We start from the raw sequence: 20,610 nt of genomic DNA, 5'->3' as shown, positions 1-20,610 counted from the left end.
GCTGTGCATGACAGGGGGCGGCACTCCAACTCCCCAATCGGCCCTGCTCTGAGCCCACCCAGGGGCTGCCCCTAGGGATTGGGCCTGCCCTCTGCCGCCCAGGAGCAGGCCTAAGCCAGCAGGTCGTTATCTCCCGAGGGGTCCCAGACTGCGAGAGGGCACAGGCCAGGCTGAGGGGACCCCCCCACCACCACCCAGCGCACAAATTTTTGTGCACCGGGCCTCTAGTTTTTCTCATAAAAAACTATTTTCTAACTGAAGATAGATTATTTAAGGGTAATTCTTATCATGTAGATGTGGTCAGCATTATTTATATGTTTTACACTTATTATACTTCAAATCCTAAATTTGTACCACTTTACTAGAATGAAATATTAATGCAATTAGTTTAAACATCATGAAATTTTTAATATAAGATGTTAAAATAATATTTATTCATCAAGCTTGGACCACTACAATATTTTAAATCACTTGATTAAATATCTATTTTTTTATCACATGTTATAGCTGAAATTTAACTGTAATTATGATCTAAAAATACTGGTTTTCATTTTAGTTCCTCATAATTCAGAAAAATGCTTAAGGGTAAATATAGGTGTGATGCTTAAAATCCCAAGTCTCCCCGCATGTGCTTAAACCCACCCTGTTTCACATACAGACCCTTGACCCCCACGCTACCCCCAGGCCCCAGGACAGTGTTGGCACAATCGGCATGGAGGTGACAGGTGGGGCATTCAATTAAGGAGTGATGCTGGGTTATTTTATTTTTGTTAGATAAGGAAGCTGTGGGGAAAATATCCCCTACTTAATCTATTTTATTTTCAGCAAGGTGTCACCTGTAAATATTAATGTATAAATACACAAAACTAAACTAGGTACTTTAGCTGCATAAAAACAAAATAAAGTAATCCAAACTATAAAAATGGAATTTCTGGTATCTTCTTTCCTCAGGCACAATGAAAAAAATTCCAAGGATTTAAAATTTCATCCCAGTGGTTTCAAAGACAAGAAAATACATCACATCAAACTCCTATGTAAACTGTGGGTTATGAGAGTGGAAATTCCAAGTTCAAGGGCCACAGCATTAAGAAGAAAAATAATCACTTATGCTATTTACAATACAGAAATTATTTCCAAATCTCTCAAAACACTTTATATTTAGAATATGATAAAGCCTCCAACTCTTTCACTTACTGAGATCTCTGACCACTTCGTCAGACAGAGAAAGTGCACATGTGATTGCTCCCAGTTTACTCCAGGTCAGGAAGACAGAAGGAAGCAAGTGTGAGCCCCTCAAGGGCGGTGGCTTTTCTTATTAGAATAAAGCAAATAAAATCGATTCACTGATCATGCATTTAATTTCTCTCTCGGCAATTAAATTGTGTACCCATGTTTAACGAGAAGAGAATAAAATAAACAGGATATGCAAGATATGCATGTGGCAAATGAGAAATGTTTCTTTTTTATCTTAAGCTACTTGATTTCCAAAGTGCAGAGCATGGGGGGCTGGAGGGCTTCTCCTGGATCCTCTTCAGTGGTTCTCAACCTTCCTAATGCCGCGACCCTTTAATACAGTTCCTCATGTTGTGGTGACCCCCAATGTCATTGTTACAAATTGAACATCGTTAAAGCATAGTGATTAATCACAAAAACAATATGTAATTATATCTGTGTTTTCCGATGGTCTTAGGCGACCCCTGTGAAAGGGTCGTTCGACCCCCACAGGGGTCGCGACCCACAGGTTGAGAACCACTGCCTAGACTAGACTGTCAAACACGAAGCATATGCTCATGGATGCTGACTACATACCTACTGGGGAATTGATTATTACCTATGTAAGTAACGAAGGAGAGTAAGTGGATAGTATGCTGGCATTTTTTCATCTTATTCTGCTTCTCTTGGTGAAAAATAAAAAAGAGATTTAATACTTACTGAGCTTAAAGACTATCCCAGGAATTGTTTAGCATTATCTCACAACACTCTGATAGGGTTCTGCACTTCCTAACCAGACCACAGAATTCTACGTTGTGAAAATATCATTTCTCTCTCCCTGAGAAGTCCTTTCACACTGAGTACATTATCCATAGTTGATTACAGTGAAAATTTAATGGGACATAATTACAAACAGATAGAGCAAGATCAGTCCCAGTGTGAGTCAAAATTGAATATTTAGGTGTCCCCCAAAAAATGTATATACATTTTAATAGCTGACAGCTCAATTTTGAAAATGAAATGTATTTTAATAGACACTGCCTTTATCATTAGTCAAAGTGTGTATACTTTTGGGGGGGACACCCTATATTTTTCTAGTTGACTGAAAATGAATGTGACTTCTGAATTATTTTAGAGCTTACATTCTGACATCTATACCAGAAGGTGACAGGTGTAAGCGTTATGTAGTCCATCCCTGGGAGAGAGGAAAATTATTCCCTCAATACAAGGGTAGTGTTCTTTGTCCAGAGGGGGCCTGTGTTAGGTCCTTGTACCAAACGCAGTGAAGAAAGGGAATTCCAACCCAAAAGAGTAACGTAAAGGCTGCCGTCCACACTTGGGGTGAGGCGGCTGCTCATCCTCATTCACAACTCGACCTCTTCTACCATCACACTGGGGTCCTGGGAAAGAATCCACAGGAGCCAGAATTTTTTGTTGCTGTTTCAAAACTGAATTCTAGTGGCACTTTTGTTTGGGTGTTGGAACAGCACTGAAATTTAGCACAGCTTATCTTTGGGTCATCCGTTCTTTCAGAAAACTCTTACCACCGAACAACAGGGATTTCAAAAGAACAGCAGTACATGACTTCCTTAGCTCAGTTGGCTGGAACATGGAGTTCGTGAGGTGCCAGGCTCATGTCTGGCCTTCGGACAAACAAGATACCCTTGCTCCCTGCCAGAACCTATTTGGACCTATCAGTTGTGCTGTTTCTTGGCCAATGACTACACCTTTCATGCTAATCTGCCATAGTCCATAAAATAAAGCAATTCGCTAAGGATGATGAGAAACTGGAGAGGTATAACTCCAAATGAGTATCCTACTGATGGTGACCATCAACCTCCTCCTCCTTGTTCTCGTCATCAGAACAAACACGGGGCTCTGTGCCAGGGACCTTGTTTAGGACTTCATGCAATTTGTCTTATTTATCTTTATTTAAAATCTTATGAAGGAGGTGCTATTATCATCCACTCTTCAGATAAGCAAGCTAAGATACAGATGAACTAGTGTGATTAAGGTAATATAGCTAATAAGCATGACATCAGAATCTGTAGGCAGTCTGACTACAGAGCCTGACCTACTTCATATAACTCACATTCATCTGTTCTATTCAAAAGAAAACCAGCACCACTAGATAAGTATATTATAATAATCTATAATTTGAATAGATAGAACCTGGTGATAAATATCGATAGGCCACACATGTCTATACAACACATCTGCATAAGGATGACATGCCATTTGTTCTATAAGCAATATAAATGCAAATATTCTCAGAACTGAGATGAGAAATAATCTTGAGAACTCTAATGTACAGAATTGTTACAATGCAAACACTTAAAGGGTAAGAAACAGTACAAGCACTAATCAACGCTGGAGGTCACACTCCATCCACGTGAAAGGAAGCAAGGTGAGATGCTGGAGCAAGAATATGTCACCATCGTCACATCCCTAGGGAGCCCAGAGTGTCACTATGTGGGACACAGAGACACCTCCATGACTTCTCCAAAGCGGGGAGTAAATCACAGATCTGAGGCTACATTATGCCAAGGAACCCAGCCTCCCCAAGCTCAGAGGGAGACTGAGGGAGTTTTGGAAGACGGATGGCCAACGTTGAGGACGCAGGCCTATTAGCTTGCTGGGCCAAACGGAGTAAAGCAGCAGAGATTTGGCCTCACTCTGGAAACAGATAAAGGTGGCTTTGAACAATGCTATCCCTGGACCCCTTCCCACCCCACCAGCCTTGTGCTCATTATGTATTTAAAATACATAGAGATGACACGTATATTTTTAGGTTATTCAGAGTGCTTAAAGAGAGGAAAAGTGCCTAATTACAGCTAAAAGAGATGTCTGTCTTTTGCCAGAGAATGTGTTTCTTCGATTAAATGGGTAAATAGGCCGTTCTCCCCACCGTGGGGAAAGCAGCGCCCCTTGTGACTCTCTATTGATGAAGACTGCTGTGGAATGCCATTTGCAAACTCGTTGCATAATGGAAATCAGGAGGTAGCTGTCATGGTTTGTGAAGACAAATTGCTGGTAGCTGAGAGAAATCATAGCTTCTTCCGTCTCTGACTGATCTCACTGTCCAGCTAATGTGGACCTTACAGTCTAGGTTTCTGAAATCAGTCGGCTCTACTGTCACAGGTAGTCAACATGGTCATCTGAGTGACTCTGCTTTAGAAACTGTGTTCACGTAACCATCACACTGACCATTATTCCTGAGCCATGCATTATTTAGTGAGAAACACAACTTCCAAAAGGGCACACCGTTAAAAATAGGTCCGTACAGCAGCTGCTGTGATTATGACCAACACAAACAGAAATCCAACCAGGCATGAGTCAAAAGAAGAAAGACTGTGCCAGACCGAACATTGTTCAATCTCGTTTTTTGCTTTGTATCCTTTGACGTGCAAAGTCAGCCAGCAAGCGATTTGTAGGGAGCAGGGCTTCTCAAAGTGTGGTCTGCAAAACAGCAGTGTCGGCATCACCTGGGAACCGTTAGAAATGCAGTCTCAGACCCCAACCAGACCTACTGACTCAGAAACTCTGAAGGTGGGCTCAGCAATCTGTGTTTTCACGAGTCCTCTGGGTGATTCTGATTCATGCTAAAGTTTGAGAACTGCTGGGCGGGAGCCCAGGGGCAACCTTCAGGTTGTAAGACTTCCTAGGAAGGTACGACCTTTGGTTGCAAAACACTATCTACAGGAGACTCTGGGAGGAAACCTTTCCTGAAACCAAATAAAACCATTGCAATCTTCAATTTTTTGTAGACTTAAAACTTTCTCTAAGAAAATTAAGTCTCTAAAATCTTTTTTAAACCACTGCAGTCTTTAGGGTGAATGAGTAGAAGAGCACATGACTTTCCTGATGCGAATTTGTTTCTTTATTTACCTACACCCAGATTTCCTCTAGAAAGGTTTCAGACAACTTCTTAAACAAAATATATATGGCATCCAGTCTCTCTTGGAAAGACTCCTCATTATTTAAACAACCTCATTACTTAAAACACCCACAAGGTAGGCATTAATCACTAAGTAAGCTCTTGAGATGTCTCCAGTATTCACGGTAGGATTTCAGACCTTTCAAGGGAAAAGAAAGATTCCATTTCAATTCACCTAGTTAAAAATTTGTTCCTGCTCCACCCAATGAGAGTTGCGATGCTCCTTTAGCAGGCTGAGCATACGATCACTACACTGATTCTGAGTTACTACATGGCATGAGGAGCCACAGCCTGTGATGTGTGCCTATGTTATGAGTCAGCCTTATAGCAAGGCATTAGTGGTAACTCATTAATTCAGCCCCTTTGCTGGCCCAAGAAAGGGCTCTACCATCACAAAATTCAGAGCAAATAGTGCTTGAATGAGCCTCTAGCATTGTTTCCACTTTTTTAAAAATATATTTTATTTTTTTTACAGAGCGGAAGGGAGAAGGATAGAGAGTTAGAAACATCAGTGAGAAAGAAACATCGATCAGCTGCCTCCTGCACACCCTCTACTGGGGATGTGCCTGCAACCAAGGTATATGCCCTTGACTGGAATCAAACCTAGGACTTTTGAGGCTGCAGGCCGACGCTCTATCCACTGAGCCAAACCGGTTAGGGCTCCACTTTTTTTCAAATGATAAATGGTCTTAAGAAATGAAAGGGAAGTAAGCTATCAGTAAGGGAATTATTGAACAAATTAAGGTCTATTCCAGTGATGGCGAACCTTTTGAGCTCGGCGGGTCAGCATTTTGAAAAACCCTAACTTAACTCTGGTGCCATGTCACATATAGAAATTTTTTGATATTTGCAACCATAGTAAATCAAAGATTTATATTTTTGATATTTATTTTATATATTTAAATGCCATTTAACAAAGAAAAATCAACCAAAAAAAATGAGTTCGCGTGTCACCTCTGACATGCATGTCATAGGTTCGCCATCACTGGTCTATTCTTATAATTAAAAAACAAGAACTGTTAAAAATTAAGCTTTATAGTTCTCAATCCTGGACAAATGTCAGAATAACCTGGTGATTATTTAAAATATACCAATGCCAGGGCTCCACCCCAATTTTGTTGGTCTTGGATAGGGTATGGGCATCCGCACTTTAAAAAAAAAACACACAAAAAAACTATCCACATGAAGCTGATGTGCCTCCAGGGTTGAGAATTGCTGAGGTAGATCAATATTAACCAACTTGGAAATCTCTCCCCGACATATTATTACATGGAAAAGAAAATCATAAGACACATATCTATTAATAAAATTCTGTTTGTATATGTGTGTGTGTGATTTTATTAATAGATGTGTGGTTTCTTCCCATTTTACACTATTTACTTATTCATTGCTTATCATTTTAAAAATGAAAATGTGCTTATGTCTTTTACTTATTTAATTTATAATGTTAAAAATCTGTTTAGAGAAAATGTGAATTGGTTTTTTTAAAAGTGAGGAAACACATGAAAATGGGAACTTCCAAAATATATTATGTTTCCTTTTTCCCCCTTTTCCCTCCTTCTACTAGTATTTCTCTGAGTATAAAAGTAAAATACACAAAATTCCACTTCTTTCCTACCTGCCCAAAGCCTATTATTTCCAGTACTTGGGATGGGAGAAATATGGTTCATTCGTTCATTTCTTCATTCACTCATTTAACAGACATTTTGGAAGGTTCCCAGACAGGTCCGCACTAAGTGCTGGAAATACAACAAACAAGCTATCCGTGCCCTCGTGGAGATCCTGGAGATGATGCTGCCCTTGCTGTGTTTTGTTACATTAACAAAGAAAGTTAATCTGTCCAGAGAAGTGAAAAAAGGCTTCCCAGAGTGCAGATGGACCTTCCTTCTAGAGGTAATGGTAGCCATTATCAGAGCTCTAAGAAGGGGAGTGACTTTACCAAGTCTGCTTTACAAAGCTAATTTAGAGCTTGCTGCAGTAGCAAAGAATTGGCCGAAAAAGTCTATTTTTCAATTTCCCATTTATCTATTTGCCATCAAGTAAGATTTGACATCAAATGCTACCTCCTGCTGAGTTTATTGACTGGGCTCATGTATCTGTCCATCTCACTAGGTGAGCTTGGCTATGGAAGATTTACCTTTTCAGCGTTTACAGTTAATAAAGCCCATTGTATGCAATAAATAACTCACAAAACGTTAGGCTTTGTGGAAGTGGTTGCTACAATTAGCAGAGTCTCTTGGAAGAAAATACATCTTTGTAAACATAGCCAGGCAGGCAAAGGCTTCCACCAGGGTCACGGGGTGCCTCAGTGCCTCATTTACTTACACAAAGGTCGGTGTTAGCCATTTATAACCAGGACACTTGCCATGTAGGAAAAAATTTTCTAACCCGCCCACAGGCAGACTTCTATTTGAAAGGCTCACTTGATTGCTCTGGGAAGTACACACTACAGACTATGTAACTCTTATCCTTCAAGAGTTGAAAATTAACTCCCTGGGTAAAGTTGACTGGGAAAACATGAGCGAGAGAAATTAAACCTGACACTGTCTTTTTGTAACCCCAATGCATCTATGTAGACATTAATGTGCATCACCTCCAAGCACCAGTGTGCTATTTTTAACATGGAATGTTCGATCTTTGCTCAAAGTAAGAAAGGTGTTTTGAGGAACAGATTTGCTCTAATTTGAAGGAGAGAGGTGGAAATGTTCTAGAAAATAGAAAAAAAATCTGAGCTCCTTATAAACATACGCAAATTCCTCCAAACGACTTAATGAAACAAATTTAAATTATGGGCTTCCCAGTCAACATTTCCAAAAGGCCTTCTCATTATTTTTTTTAAATTCTTTTCAAACTGCACCAGCTCTGAGAGCGGCTTCCTTTTTTTCTCCATCTCTCTGCAATCCAGGAGCCACCACACTGGCATTTTCCCCTCTGTGTGGGATGGAGCAGTTCTGGCTTTGCGGTTCTGCAGTTACATGTCACATTATCATAATTGATAGTACTATTATCTAAAACCATTAACTTGCTATAGAGATTAAACAATCGCCCAGGTGACCACTCTGCCCCCATGTTAAGCTATATATAAAGGGTGTGTGAGTGAGAGTGTGTGTGTGTGTGTGTGTGTATGTGTGTGTGTGTAGACACAGTCGTATTTCTAAAAGATTCAGTTCATTAAAGTCTTGTTCTGTAACTCTCAAATTTGTTTTCGCTCCCAGCTCACCTGGGAAATGTGAGACACTTCAATCATTAAAATGGTTCCTAGAGAGGGCCTCAGAGGCCGGCACTCACTCACTGGGTCCTGTCATTGGCTAAGCCACACACACACTACCCCGGGGCATGGGGAGAGTCCTGTGGGCGCAGACCTCAGGGCAGCTTCTGCACCCAGAGGCGTTCGGCTCTACCCCGCTGCCCAACTGTCCTCCAGATGCAGTCCTGGGAGCTAAATGAACCTCCCCCCACTGATGCCTGGATCCGCTTTACAAACACAAATTATTTCATTCAATATTTAGTGATCCTGCAGAAGATAGAATCCTTCTCTGCCTTCAACACAGACATACTATATGCAGATGACAGATAACCTTTCCGGAAACCAGACTTCAATTAAGAGAACATAGAGGGATACAAGGACAGGCTGCCACAGGAGGAGCAAGACTGAAGGACGGGAAGATGGAGAGGCCCGCAGATTGACTCCTTCACAAGTGAGCCCGCACTAAATTACTGCATGCCTTTACCAGACTGTCTAAAAAAAAAGGGAACTGAGAAATCTAGAGATTACTTACAATTTTAGCCCAAATATTTTCTATACAGTCTTAAACAGATCCCAGCTGCATTCTAAAAACCCCCAAGTAACATTTATTGTTGAGCAGGATAGACAGTAGATACATTAATCAAGACCTTGCTCACATCCCTTATCGTCGGGGTTAAATATTTGTATATTTTCAAACCAAGATGCTCTACCTTCTTTAACTTCATCAATCCAGGAATAAGTGGCAATATACTGATACCCATGCATCACTGTAGATTCTGTGGGTCTTACGCGGTCCTGGAGGAGCCCAAGCTCCATAAAACTATCCTAAATGTTGACCTGTATTCAAGTCAGAGCACTTGACTTAATAAAATTATTAATTTTTAAAATGGAACTATAGGCCAATCCCAAAGTGTTAATTTTATAATTATAACTTTAATAGCTATTCTAATATTTCATGTCAGCCCTAGCATCTGTGTGTTTAAACAGGACATATTTATATATTAATGGAAACATTTTCTAATTCTAAAAGTGATCGTCATCATTTCATAATTAATATTATTGCGAAGTGCTGCCTGGAGGTCTCATAGAAATCATCAAAGTAAATCAAACTAACACAACAAGTTGTAATTTTCACATTCATGTGGCTTCACGCTGAGCTGAAAGATGGGCTGAGCACCTATATCCTCTCCCTTACTTTTAAAAAGACACAAATTTTTCAAGCCTGGTAATTTGATTGATAAATACATTCACTTCTATAAATTAAATGGTCACTCGGTGCCAGAGTACTGATCTTTGTTATGACATTTACCATAACCAATGTCCCCTCCAGGCGAGAAGGCCTTCACTCCTCGTGCTCTTGCCCCTTTATGCGCGGACCATGTCTCAGAAATTGGCTGGAGCCTTGGGCTCTGCCCAAAGGGTCCATGGGAATTCTCCCACTGGGTTACCCAAAAGAGTAAGGAGAGAACTGGCCAGTCCATAGGGCATGGGTGGGCAAACTTTTTGAGTCGAGGGCCACAATGGGTTCTTAAACTGGACCGGAGGGCTGGAACAAAAGCATGGATGGAGTATTTGTGTGAACTAATATAAATTCAAAGTAAACATCATTACATAAAAGGGTACAGTCTTTTTTTTTTTTAGTTTTATTCATTTCAAACGGGCCGGATCCGGCCCGTGGGCCGTAGTTTGCCCACGGCTGCCATAGGGGAAGAACAGAGCAGAAAAGAAGCCAGGTCCAGACTGCATAAAAGCAAAACCCACCCTTCAGGTGGCCGGAGGAAGTGCCCAGGTTCCCTTTGGCAGTCCAAGGAGGCAAAGGACATGGCCAGATCCTAGTAGAACCCTTCACCTGCATTTTCCCATTAAATCCACCCAAAAACCTAACACAATGTTACTATCCCCATTTTACAGATAAGCTGATTCTGTGCCACAATTGATGTAAACAAGCTTTGAGAATCTCAAATAAGCACTTAACCACTTCCACCCCATGATCAAATCCTTGCCTACGGGGGCACAAGACTACAGGAAGAAGAAGGATTCAGAGTATTTCTGGTGGGATGGATGGGAACCAGAATTGGCCCATTAGGGGAAGGTAACAGAAGGAAGGGAGAAAATCTTCATGAAGGTTTTCCTCTTCTCTAAAAGTGAGCGTTGTTGGGCCATCGTTGCTGAGTTGGGAACAGAAAGAGATGCCCTGGAGAAAGCAGGGAAGGAGATCAAGTCAGAGAAGAAAGTGGGAAGGTGGCTGGAGTGGGACATCACCCTGAGCAGAAATGCCATATGGCTCGGAGTGGGGACTGCTGGGAGAAGTCCTAGGTCCCGGGATGTGAGGAAAACCTGCAGAGTCCTGGTTCTGCAACTTGCCTCTGGACAAGGGGTCAGCTAAGCCCAGGATAAACTATTAACAACTTGCCAGTTTGCCTTGAAAGTTTCCAGAGATGAAGAATTAGAGAACCCTTGGCGGCCTGTTTTAATCGGTGTCCTCCTCCCGGCATGGGGCGCTTCCTAATGTCCTGCTCAAATGTGTCAGAATTCCCGAAAGCCTGTTTGTGCCCGTTCAGTGCTGCTCAGACACAGAGCTGCTTCTGCTCAGCAGCATCCTCATTTGAGAAAATGTCACCCACCTGAAAAGACTCATTAAGCTGCCATCTTAGCATTCTCTTCTCCAAACCAAGGGAATTCATTCAGAAGCTGGACAGCCCCTTTGGGGGTGAAGCGTGTTACAGAGACGATTACAGCCCACGAAGTGAACCACACTAGATGGTCCTCCAAGATATCTTCCCAACCAGAAAGCCTTTGATTCACTTCCTTTTATCTTTATTGTGAAGCTAGTTTTCCATCACTTCGCTCACTTTTGTCACTAGATCTGTCACCTAATTCTCCATATTCTTTTAATATGTTTCAATGTAATATGCATAGGAACAGTTTCTCAATACCAAGCAAAGCCTCATTAGTTCAGAGTAAGTTGGAAAAGGCATGTTCCGGAGTAGGAAATCAGAATGAAAAGTATTTTCAATTTTAAAAATTGTCCTTACAAAAGACTACATAATGGACATTAACAAATAAAATGGGAAAGTTAATGAAAGATGGTGAGTTACAAAAACGATTTTTATGGCACTTTATACTCTCAAGGTGTTGTTACACACATCATTTTATTTTGCCAATTTTATTCAATATGTAAATGTAATTTATAGGTAATAGATCATCTGAATAGAAGTCTAAGTCAAGAAGTGTTGAATTATCTTGCTAAATTTGAACTTTTACCTCAATAAGAATTATCTATAATTATCCCAAGGCTGCACCAGGGCAGTCTGAATTAATGAGGTTCTGCTCTTCTGTAGCCATAATAAACCTGACAATTTTATGGCCACCTTAGCCCAGTGTGTCACTCCCATCTACACATTAGTAATAAATACTGTTTCTTCACACGGGAACTTTTGTCATAACAGAGCATCCCACTTCAAAGAACTTTCACCAAGTAAATTATCTAATATCTCAAATACCATAGCAATGTTTCCTATGCTAAATGTGTGAAGAGTTCATTATACTCTCTAAAAATACTTGCTTTGATTTTAAATGAGCCTCAGTAAAGAAGATATTCCAGGCTGTTGAAGACTCAACATGTCACAGAAATTATCATCTTTCTGTTTGTTCAGAAAAAGAACAGTCACGATTAGTTCTAAATAATGGAACTACATTAACCCTTGTAGAAACCCAGGCAAAGAATCCTCTATTTGGGAAACCTGCCGTTGGTGTCAGAACAATTTATTATTCTTTCAGAATCGTCAGAAAGACAATGCCTTTACCTACCTTAAAAAGTCTTAAAATGTTAGCAACCATGATGGACACGGAGCTGGCTGCAGCACCTATGACTCCAGATATCTTGTCGGGCTTGGTGAAAATGGGTGGGTCTCCGTTCGCACACTTCACATCCGAAGCGTCTTTCTCTATCAGCGCCTGCACAAACGTGAGGGACTGCTCCAGAGCGTAGGTGTCCCTGGAGCATGTGTCAAGAATCCGGACACCCAGAGTGATATTCGAGAGGAGGTCAGGGTCCTTATTGATCTGGTCGATGGCATAAAGCATGGCCTCCAGTCTGTGGATCCCCTTTTCCTTCTTCAGCTCTCCACAAGGCACCCCTCTCTCTCCCTTTGCATGGACAGGGAAGAGACCCCCCAAAATGATGTCCCCATCCACGCGTATGGAGTGGGCATACTCCTGGCTGTGAGTTCTTTGCATCATCGTGAGGATCCAGTAGAACTTGGCGGTCAGGAGGAAGAAACAAGGGCAAGAGGCTGAGCGCTTTCCCTCGCATACCATTTTCTCCACAGGTGGTGTTGCAATCCAAGACCCAAAGTTTATTCTTGCCACAGAAGAAGGGGGACCACCTGAGGCCGCACCTTCTGGAGGCTACCATCAGGCCCCCTGGGAAAGGCTCTGTGGGCTTCTGCAAGTTTTCTCGATTGGAATGTCACAGTGAATTTCCATCAGACCTCTAAGGTTCAATTTTATTTCCATATAAAGTCAACTTGCCTGGAATGGTGCAAAAATCACAATAACCGCCGAGGTTCTGGTGTTGGGATGAGGTCAACAATCCATGTCCTTGAAATCAGCCCTGCAGCAGAATTATTCCTGGGGGCAGGAGAAGGAAAAAGGGGGTTCAGTTCAATGGGTCTACGTTTTTCATAGTTTTAAGCCCTGTTACACCAGCTTTTTCTTGGGGGGGGGGGCTTAACTTCCCCTATTCAGCAAGAAGCTAATTCTTTTCGTCCCCCTATGATTCTGAACACCTGGCTGCACTGCATCTAAACAGAGAGATTGATGATACTTTTGGAGCAGGGGGGAAAAGTATCAGAAACTAGGTTGATTCTCCCAAGCCAGAAAGTATTTTTATTTACCAGTTTATTTCAATAAATCTAATTTCCGTGAAGGTAAAAATCCTGTGATTGATGGCATTCTTTCTTTTCAAATCTGTAGTTTTTATAGCTGTCTGGATTTAGCATTTAAATTTTGACCACAAAATCATCATGAAAGATTCTTTTCTATGATGTATTCAACAAGCCAGTTGTCTGTTAATGACATTTTTTTGGTGCCTCAGATTTCCAGTAGAAAAAAAAAGTGATTATTCAATCACACACACACACACACACACGGAAGAAATTTACTCCAGAAACCCACAGTGTGTAAGTTTCATAGCTTTTGAAAAGATTTCCCATACAATGTCAGTTATTTCATATAAATTATCTTATTGTTCTGTGATAACAAAACAAAGACTTGAAAATTAAGCACATAGGGAAGGCTATGGGTGAAGATATTCCTATTACCACTGTGGGAGTTTCCAATAGAATGTGTCCGGGTGGAAGCAATGCGCATGTTTACAGTCCTCAAGTAAACATTCCTTGATCCTAGAATCACTAGGAGCAAATCAGAGCTGGAGATCAATTGAAGAGCTTCTTAATTTCATCTGACTCCGTGGGGAAAACAGTTATTTCATCAAGACTGAGAAATAAGCTGGAGTGAAAACATCTACAATCAAATCAATTAAAAGTAAAGTTTATTCTAGGACCTTGGCTCTTAAAGGATTCCATGAGATTCTTTCAAAGGACTTTTGAGGAGATTTAACTGAAAACTAGAACTGACCTAACATAAGGGAATCAGATATTTGAAACACACGCAATTGAGAGAATAAATAGCACCGACTTATTTTGGCAGGATGGTTAAGCTAATGCTCATTTCTAACCTACTTGCAAGGAGAGATTTGAAACCTGAAATTCTGACAATTTTCCTCTACCCTAGACAACCAACATCTGCTTGTATTTTCCATTCATATGTTCAATTTCCAGTTCATAAAATTTTCATTCCATCCTTCCTTGTCCCAAAGGAAAGGATGGTGCCTCCCTATAGGACAATGGAACATATGTCCAAGAGCCTTCGGAGAAATCTGCACTTTCTCCACTTTCAGATTAGAACGGGGGGGCCCATCACAGCCCACTGGCCTGGATTTCTGAGTGGATACCTGGAGGGTATTCAGACATGCAGCCACTCAGCTGAGATAGTTCTATTCTGCCTAAGACAGGCATTCCCTGCCTCCTGGCATATGCTAAACCCTAGATTTCCTCTATTCTACCCCAATCTACTTAGTCCTTTCCTGATGTTTCTCACATGCAATTCTCCTGGCAGCTGCTTCTCCTTCAGAAAATCTGTGATTCAACAACAGCTTGACCTCAGGCAGTCCACAAAAGGAAACACTTAGAAAGTCAACTTGACTTTCTGGCTGAAACCATGTAAGCGATGGACCATAAATTGCACTGACCACAGGGAAGTAGAATTGTGTTTTACAGTTTCACAAGGAAGATCAGTTATAAGATAGTAAAACCTTATTAACTCGGATCACTAATTCAGAACTTGAGACCAAGTCCACAAGGCTGGGCTGATCCTTTGCATGTCCTTTCTGACAGAGCACGGAATAAAAGAATACGTGAAGGAGGGATCTTTATGGGGGAAAGGAAGTGGGCCTATTGTTCTCCAAAGACCAGTCTTTCTTCATTTCAGGGAGCTGCCTCCCAAGTACTTAAACCACTTCAGAGAATAAACGATTTCCAATTATAGGCGAACATAAAAACAGTCCATCTGTTAATTACAAATCATCCTTCCATACTCACATGGCATTAACCTAGTGCCTTTGCCATACAGTCCTGAAGACATAAAATTGAGTTTCTTTTCAAAGTATTCGTCTTTACAATAATGTTCAGTCTCTCTAGCTTCTCACAGGTCTGTTTAGAGCTTTAAGGAAAGGTTGAAGGATAAATAGCAGTGAGAGAGGAATGAGTTATATTAGATGAATGCCCTTAAATGGAAAACAAGAGGTTCATTTTGCTTATTATTTATTGGACAGCTCACTTGAAGTTTTGCCTAAGCTCCCTCCTCTGCAGCATGGAACTAATGGCACATAATCTCTCTAAAGAAAGCTCAGTCTTCTTATCTGTAAAGGGTCGAGGGAACCTGCCAGAAGGCACAGTACCTGGCACAGGGTGAGTGGAGCTACTAGTGCTAATCTAGTCTGCAGCTCCTTTTCCACTGAAGCAGAGCAACTCTTTCCATATTTGCCCATTCGGTGAGGTGTTCCCTGAATTTGCTCCCTTTAAAATTAAAATCAGAGCTACGTATAAGATATCGAGCTTATTTCAAAATCTGATACATTGTTATAAAAATCACAGACTCTTGACAGCTGGAACGTTTAGTTTCCCTTTTAAATTCTAAGAAAAAAATATATTTGAAAGTTTGTAAAAAAAAAAAAAAACCTACACATAAATTCGGCTTCATTGTATAATCTTATGCTGCCTAACCTTGCTCTTAGGCAATTCTCATGAGCTTCGATCTGAACTCGTCCTAGTTAAGGAGTTGGTGAGTTTTAAAGAAATAATGACCATTTTTGCGCTACAAAAGCAAATAGCTCTACTTCCTGTTCCGTGCTTGACTTAAAATAAGACAGTTTTTCCTCTCAAACTGACCTTCCTCTAGGGTTTGCTACAAACCTCACCTTTGTGGATGGACTTGTTCAAGGTGTGAGGTCTACACTCCAGAAACCTACCCATGGGGAGAGGAGATGCCCTGCACTACTTCTGAGCTCACAGAGGTGCTTCCCAACCCTGGAGACTTAACTCTGCCCTGAGCCCTTCCTGGTCACTCCCTCCCGCCCCAGCCTCAGTACAGGTATATCATGTCATTGGCACTTCCAGCAAGTCTCTCAGACCTGGGTCTGCTGGGGAGCAGCTCCCCCACGCCCCCTCCACACACATTGGAACCTGATTCTGTGGCTCCCTAACAACTTCCCTGAAAGGCCAGTGGTAAGAACAGCTTCTCAAGGGCCAGGGCCTTGAATTCTGCTTTTTATTTTCCACATACATTCTCTGTACCATGGTCCCAAGTGCCTAAGAGAGTATCTTATTGAATTTTCGTTCACAGGTTAGCTTTTGTATAAATAAGAAGGCTCGGAAAGGTTGAATATAGCCCAAGGTCCTGAGCTAGTAAGTGGCACTGCAGTCCAAATCCTCAGGCCCCAAGGACTGAGAAAGTCCCCAGGGCTGCAGAAGCTGGTTATGACAGTTCACACGGAGAATAAAGGCCCTGCCTGCCCACTGAAATCTTCCAGAAATGTGCATACCTTCCATGGTTAGCTCTTTAAGAATAATTATGTACTAATTAAGAGTACACTAGACAATCTGGGCAGGCAGAAGGCATTTCCAGGGCTGGGTGATTTATTTGTTTATTAAGTAATTCTTTATTGTTGAAAGTATTACATATGCCCCCTACTTTCCCCTATTGACCCTCCCCAAATCGCCACCCCTAAGGTCCTTGGTTGATTACCTCCCACCCACCCCCCTCCCCCAAGGGCAGGGTGATTTATGAATTTCTCAAAAAGCTGAGAATATCAAATACAGTTTGTCTAAACATGGTTCAAATCAAGTTTCCTGGCCTGCCTAATGCCAGTGAGTAGAAGGCCTTCAAACCATGGAGGATCTATCAGGGTCTGTTGTTGCACTTGGCACCTGCTTGTAAGACATGATATGGTAAAACCCTCACTGAGGAAGAACATTAGCGAAGAATTGTAATTTATTTTCTCGTAATGGGCCAAGCAGCATCTCTATACTGGATTCCACTCAGCTCTTCAACGAAAAGGTTAAGCTGTATATTGTCATCAACTCACAAAACTGCAAATCCAGCAGTTTCCCTTGAAACTGCCCACATTTGCAGCTCCTTTGGTTGTTTTAGAAAATGCATCATATTCGTCTATCATCTCCTACACCAAAACGTGTGTGCATGGCCCTGGGATCTTGGAGGGGGCGGCGTGAGGACAGGCCAGACAGAGCGTGAGGACTGGCAACAGAGGTCTGGAAGTGCATCCCTGTCTGACAGTCGCTGGCTGGCGTCACTGGACATGACACTTTACCTCTCTGTGCTTCTAGTGCCTCATCAGGGACATGAGAGAGATGGACCGTGTGATGTGATCTCTAAGGTGTCTTCCAGTTTCCCATTCTGAAAATCTATTATTTAATAATAAAGGAATATGAGGTTATGGTCAAACACTACAGCAAGGCTTTGCCAAATGAACACAATGACTGATTTTGTTTGCAACCTGAGTGACTTTTCCATCAGTGAGAGGGGGTTCGGAAAGCTCTTCTGTACGAGCAAGCCTCATATTAAGAAAATCTGATACATGAGACGCTCGACTTACTAAACAGATAAAGGAGAAAGTGATTATGTGCATTACAACGGGATTCACCATAGATTCCCTATAAATAGCTAAAACCCTTGTGCACTTAAAATATAATCTGATTTAGGAGAATTCAATTTTCACAGAGGTTTTTTTTTCAATATTACAGCTATTGCCTAAAAAGTCCATATTTAAAGCAATGAGAAGCCACTTTTATAGTGTGTATGAGATAAGAAAAGGGAAAAGGGGTAAAACCAACATCTGTTGAATGCCCACAGTGTGCCGGGAGCCTCACACACATTACCTCATTTCCTTCACAAAATACACATATGAGGTTGGTATCGGGCCTCCATTTGGGGATACAAGGAAGCTAAAAACAGAAATGTTATATGAATGTGTCTAAAATCTTGAGCCAAAATTCAAACGCAAAAATGCTGCCGTGTTCTTTCCCTTCATCAGTGGGTCTTTACTCCATGCCCTTGTGTGCAGGACAGCATTGACGGATATGGGGCCAACCCTGATTTGATAATGTGGACTGTGAGTGTGGCACCCTGGGATCCACGAAGTCCTGGATTCCAAACTCACCCGCCCCAGGACTCACTACATGGTACTGGACAAGTCACTTCACCTGGGACCAATTTCTTCTTCTCTGAACTGAGGAGTGATGTCTGGCGGCCTCCCAGGTTGCGAAATAAAATGATAACATGTATGTAAAAGTATGCAGATACTTTCAGAATGTATTGGGGTACTGGTTTTTTTTAAACAATCATTCCTAGAACTCACATATTTTGCTGTTGCATTGTGCTTGGAATCGCTAAAAAAAAAGTCACTTTCCCATCACACTGAGGGCTAATGAGATCTTAACAAGTCATGTGTCCAAGAAATCAAAGGAAACTGAAGGAAAACTGGAAAGGACACAAGAAAAAAAAAGTCAATCGAAGTGCAATATCTGACCTGGACAGCTGGGGTCATGGACACTCAGAGCATCCAATGTCCATGCTGGAGGAGGTGGTGACAAGATGTTCTTCCACAGTGAGAAGAGACAACAGGAAACCTTCCTAAGTCGTATGCAGAATACAATGCAGGGCGTCTACCACTAAGGGTCATTACCACTGGAAGCCTTAGTCAATAAGCAGCCAGCAGATTTCTATCTTTAGGCATAACCTTGTCTGAAAAAGCATGCAAGTGGCAACGCAGGTGCTCAATACTCTCCACGTACTCTTCTTGGCCTGACCTACATCTTCCACTTCTGCTCACCTGTTCCTTCCTCCCCCAGGTGGAGCTCCTCCCTCCCTCAGTGCTAATGTGTCCTACAAGTCATGATCTGAAGACCAGGTTCTCTCATTCCCTTGGCCCTGCCTAGGGAGTGAATAGATTCACTAACAGGTATCAAAACCTGCAGATGCATTCATATCTTCCCCAGTTAGAACATCTGCATTGGTAAGATATTTCCCAGGAGATCCATCATTTCTTTACCAAAGAAAAGTCTCTAATAACGATGAAGACTTGCAATGTAACAAGCCAAAGCTGGGAACCACCATGAGTCAGGAGCCTCTTCACAGCAGCCCTGAAATCAGCGGGTCCTGGGTCCTGGGATGAGAATGCATCGTGCTCAAGGTCCTTCGTCAGTGTATGAGTTTGTCACAAGTTGTCAAAACAGCAAGTAGAAATGAAAATCAAAGAAAACTCCTCTCAGAGCCAAGTAAAAAGGAAAGAAGAAAGGAGAGAGGGAGGGAGGGAGGGAGAAGGGGGGAAGGAGAAAGGAAAGAAGGGAGGCAGGGAGGGAGGCAGGGAAGGAGGGAGGGAGGGAGGGAGGGATCTAAATTCCTAGCAGACAGAAAACCCCCTCTTGGGATAAAAACCATAGGATCCAACTGGCTCTCTGTTCACATCCGCTCCTGGAACAACATGGAGTGAGTGTCCCTCTGAGCAAACTACATGTGTGTGTATCTGGTGATACACACTCCCCGGGTTCTATCAGGAAAACAGCAACAGCTTCCTGAACCTTGGGAAGCCTGTTCAAAAGGTGGAGACATAGCCAGGTCTTTGCTGTGAGTCCAGTTAAGAGACAAACCCAGGCAGCATCTTCTTAAGATACTGGGACAGAGAACTCCACTCCTCAGACTACAGCGAGGTCCCCTTCACGTGGGGCACTCTAACTACAGGAGGAAGACATTGAGGAGGAAACTCAGAAGGAGAAACATCATTGCTACCAGGAGAGTGTGTGTGTGTTTGTGTGTGTCTGTGTGTGTGTGTGTGTACAGTGTTCTGTGCCTCATGCCCTGGATCTTAAGATACTGGGACAGAGAACTCCACTCCTCAGACTACAGCGAGGTCCCCTTCACGTGGGGCACTCTAACTACAGGAGGAAGACATTGAGGAGGAAACTCAGAAGGAGAAACATCATTGCTACCAGGAGAGTGTGTGTGTGTTTGTGTGTGTGTGTGTGTGTGTGTGTGTACGGTGTTCTGTGCCTCATGCCCTGGGGACAATGGAACATTTTCCCACAAAGATTGGCATGTGATACTGCCAACACGAACGTCAGCTGGTTGTTTGCTGCATAAATACCAATTACACCAGCTCTGTAACGGCGCCAATCTGCGCAGCCAACTCTGAAAAGAGCACACCGCTCCAGACCTCTAACTTTCTCCTGCACTCCTTGATGCTTTTATCTGTTCCTTTCAAATTTAGAAGTTTGGGGAATTACTCAAGTCGTCATCATTTACAGCGGAAGCAGGGAAGGGCAGAGCTAGCTAACAAACCAAATCGACCAAATCAAGCCCACATAGAACAATGCAACTGTGTTCTCAGCATCTTTTTCTTTATTCTGGGCAAATCCTCTCCCAGAGAGCCTCCCCTCCCGCGGCTGTTCCTCCCGGACTCCCTGACTTAAAGGCAAGAATCCTCTGTTTCTATCTCAGGTAGTTGAATCTGAAATGAGAAAGTGACATTTAAAAACCTTAACTCATTTTCCCCGAGGGGTAAGGCTTTTCTCTTCAA

At 42.1% G+C, this 20,610-nt stretch overlaps 1 protein-coding gene across 1 annotated transcript in view; it reads right to left on the bottom strand.

Moving 5' to 3' along the window:
- The window catches only part of GRM8 (glutamate receptor, metabotropic 8), a gene marked incomplete at its 3' end in the record, with an annotated part of 132,287 nt that extends 119,264 nt beyond the window's left edge, over positions 1 to 13,023 (bottom strand). Inside the window, exon 1 of the mRNA XM_006771419.1 lies at positions 12,207 to 13,023. Coding sequence (XP_006771482.1) covers positions 12,207 to 12,716 — 510 coding nt within the window. The remainder of the gene's footprint in view (positions 1 to 12,206) is intronic.
- Between the last annotated feature and the right edge of the window lie 7,587 nt (positions 13,024 to 20,610).

The sequence above is a fragment of the Myotis davidii genome, unplaced genomic scaffold, assembly GCF_000327345.1.
Source record: "Myotis davidii unplaced genomic scaffold, ASM32734v1 scaffold705, whole genome shotgun sequence".
Taxonomy (NCBI): Eukaryota; Metazoa; Chordata; class Mammalia; order Chiroptera; family Vespertilionidae; genus Myotis; species Myotis davidii.
Note: the sequence above shows the minus strand (reverse complement) of the source record. Positions and strands in the feature narration are given on the sequence as shown.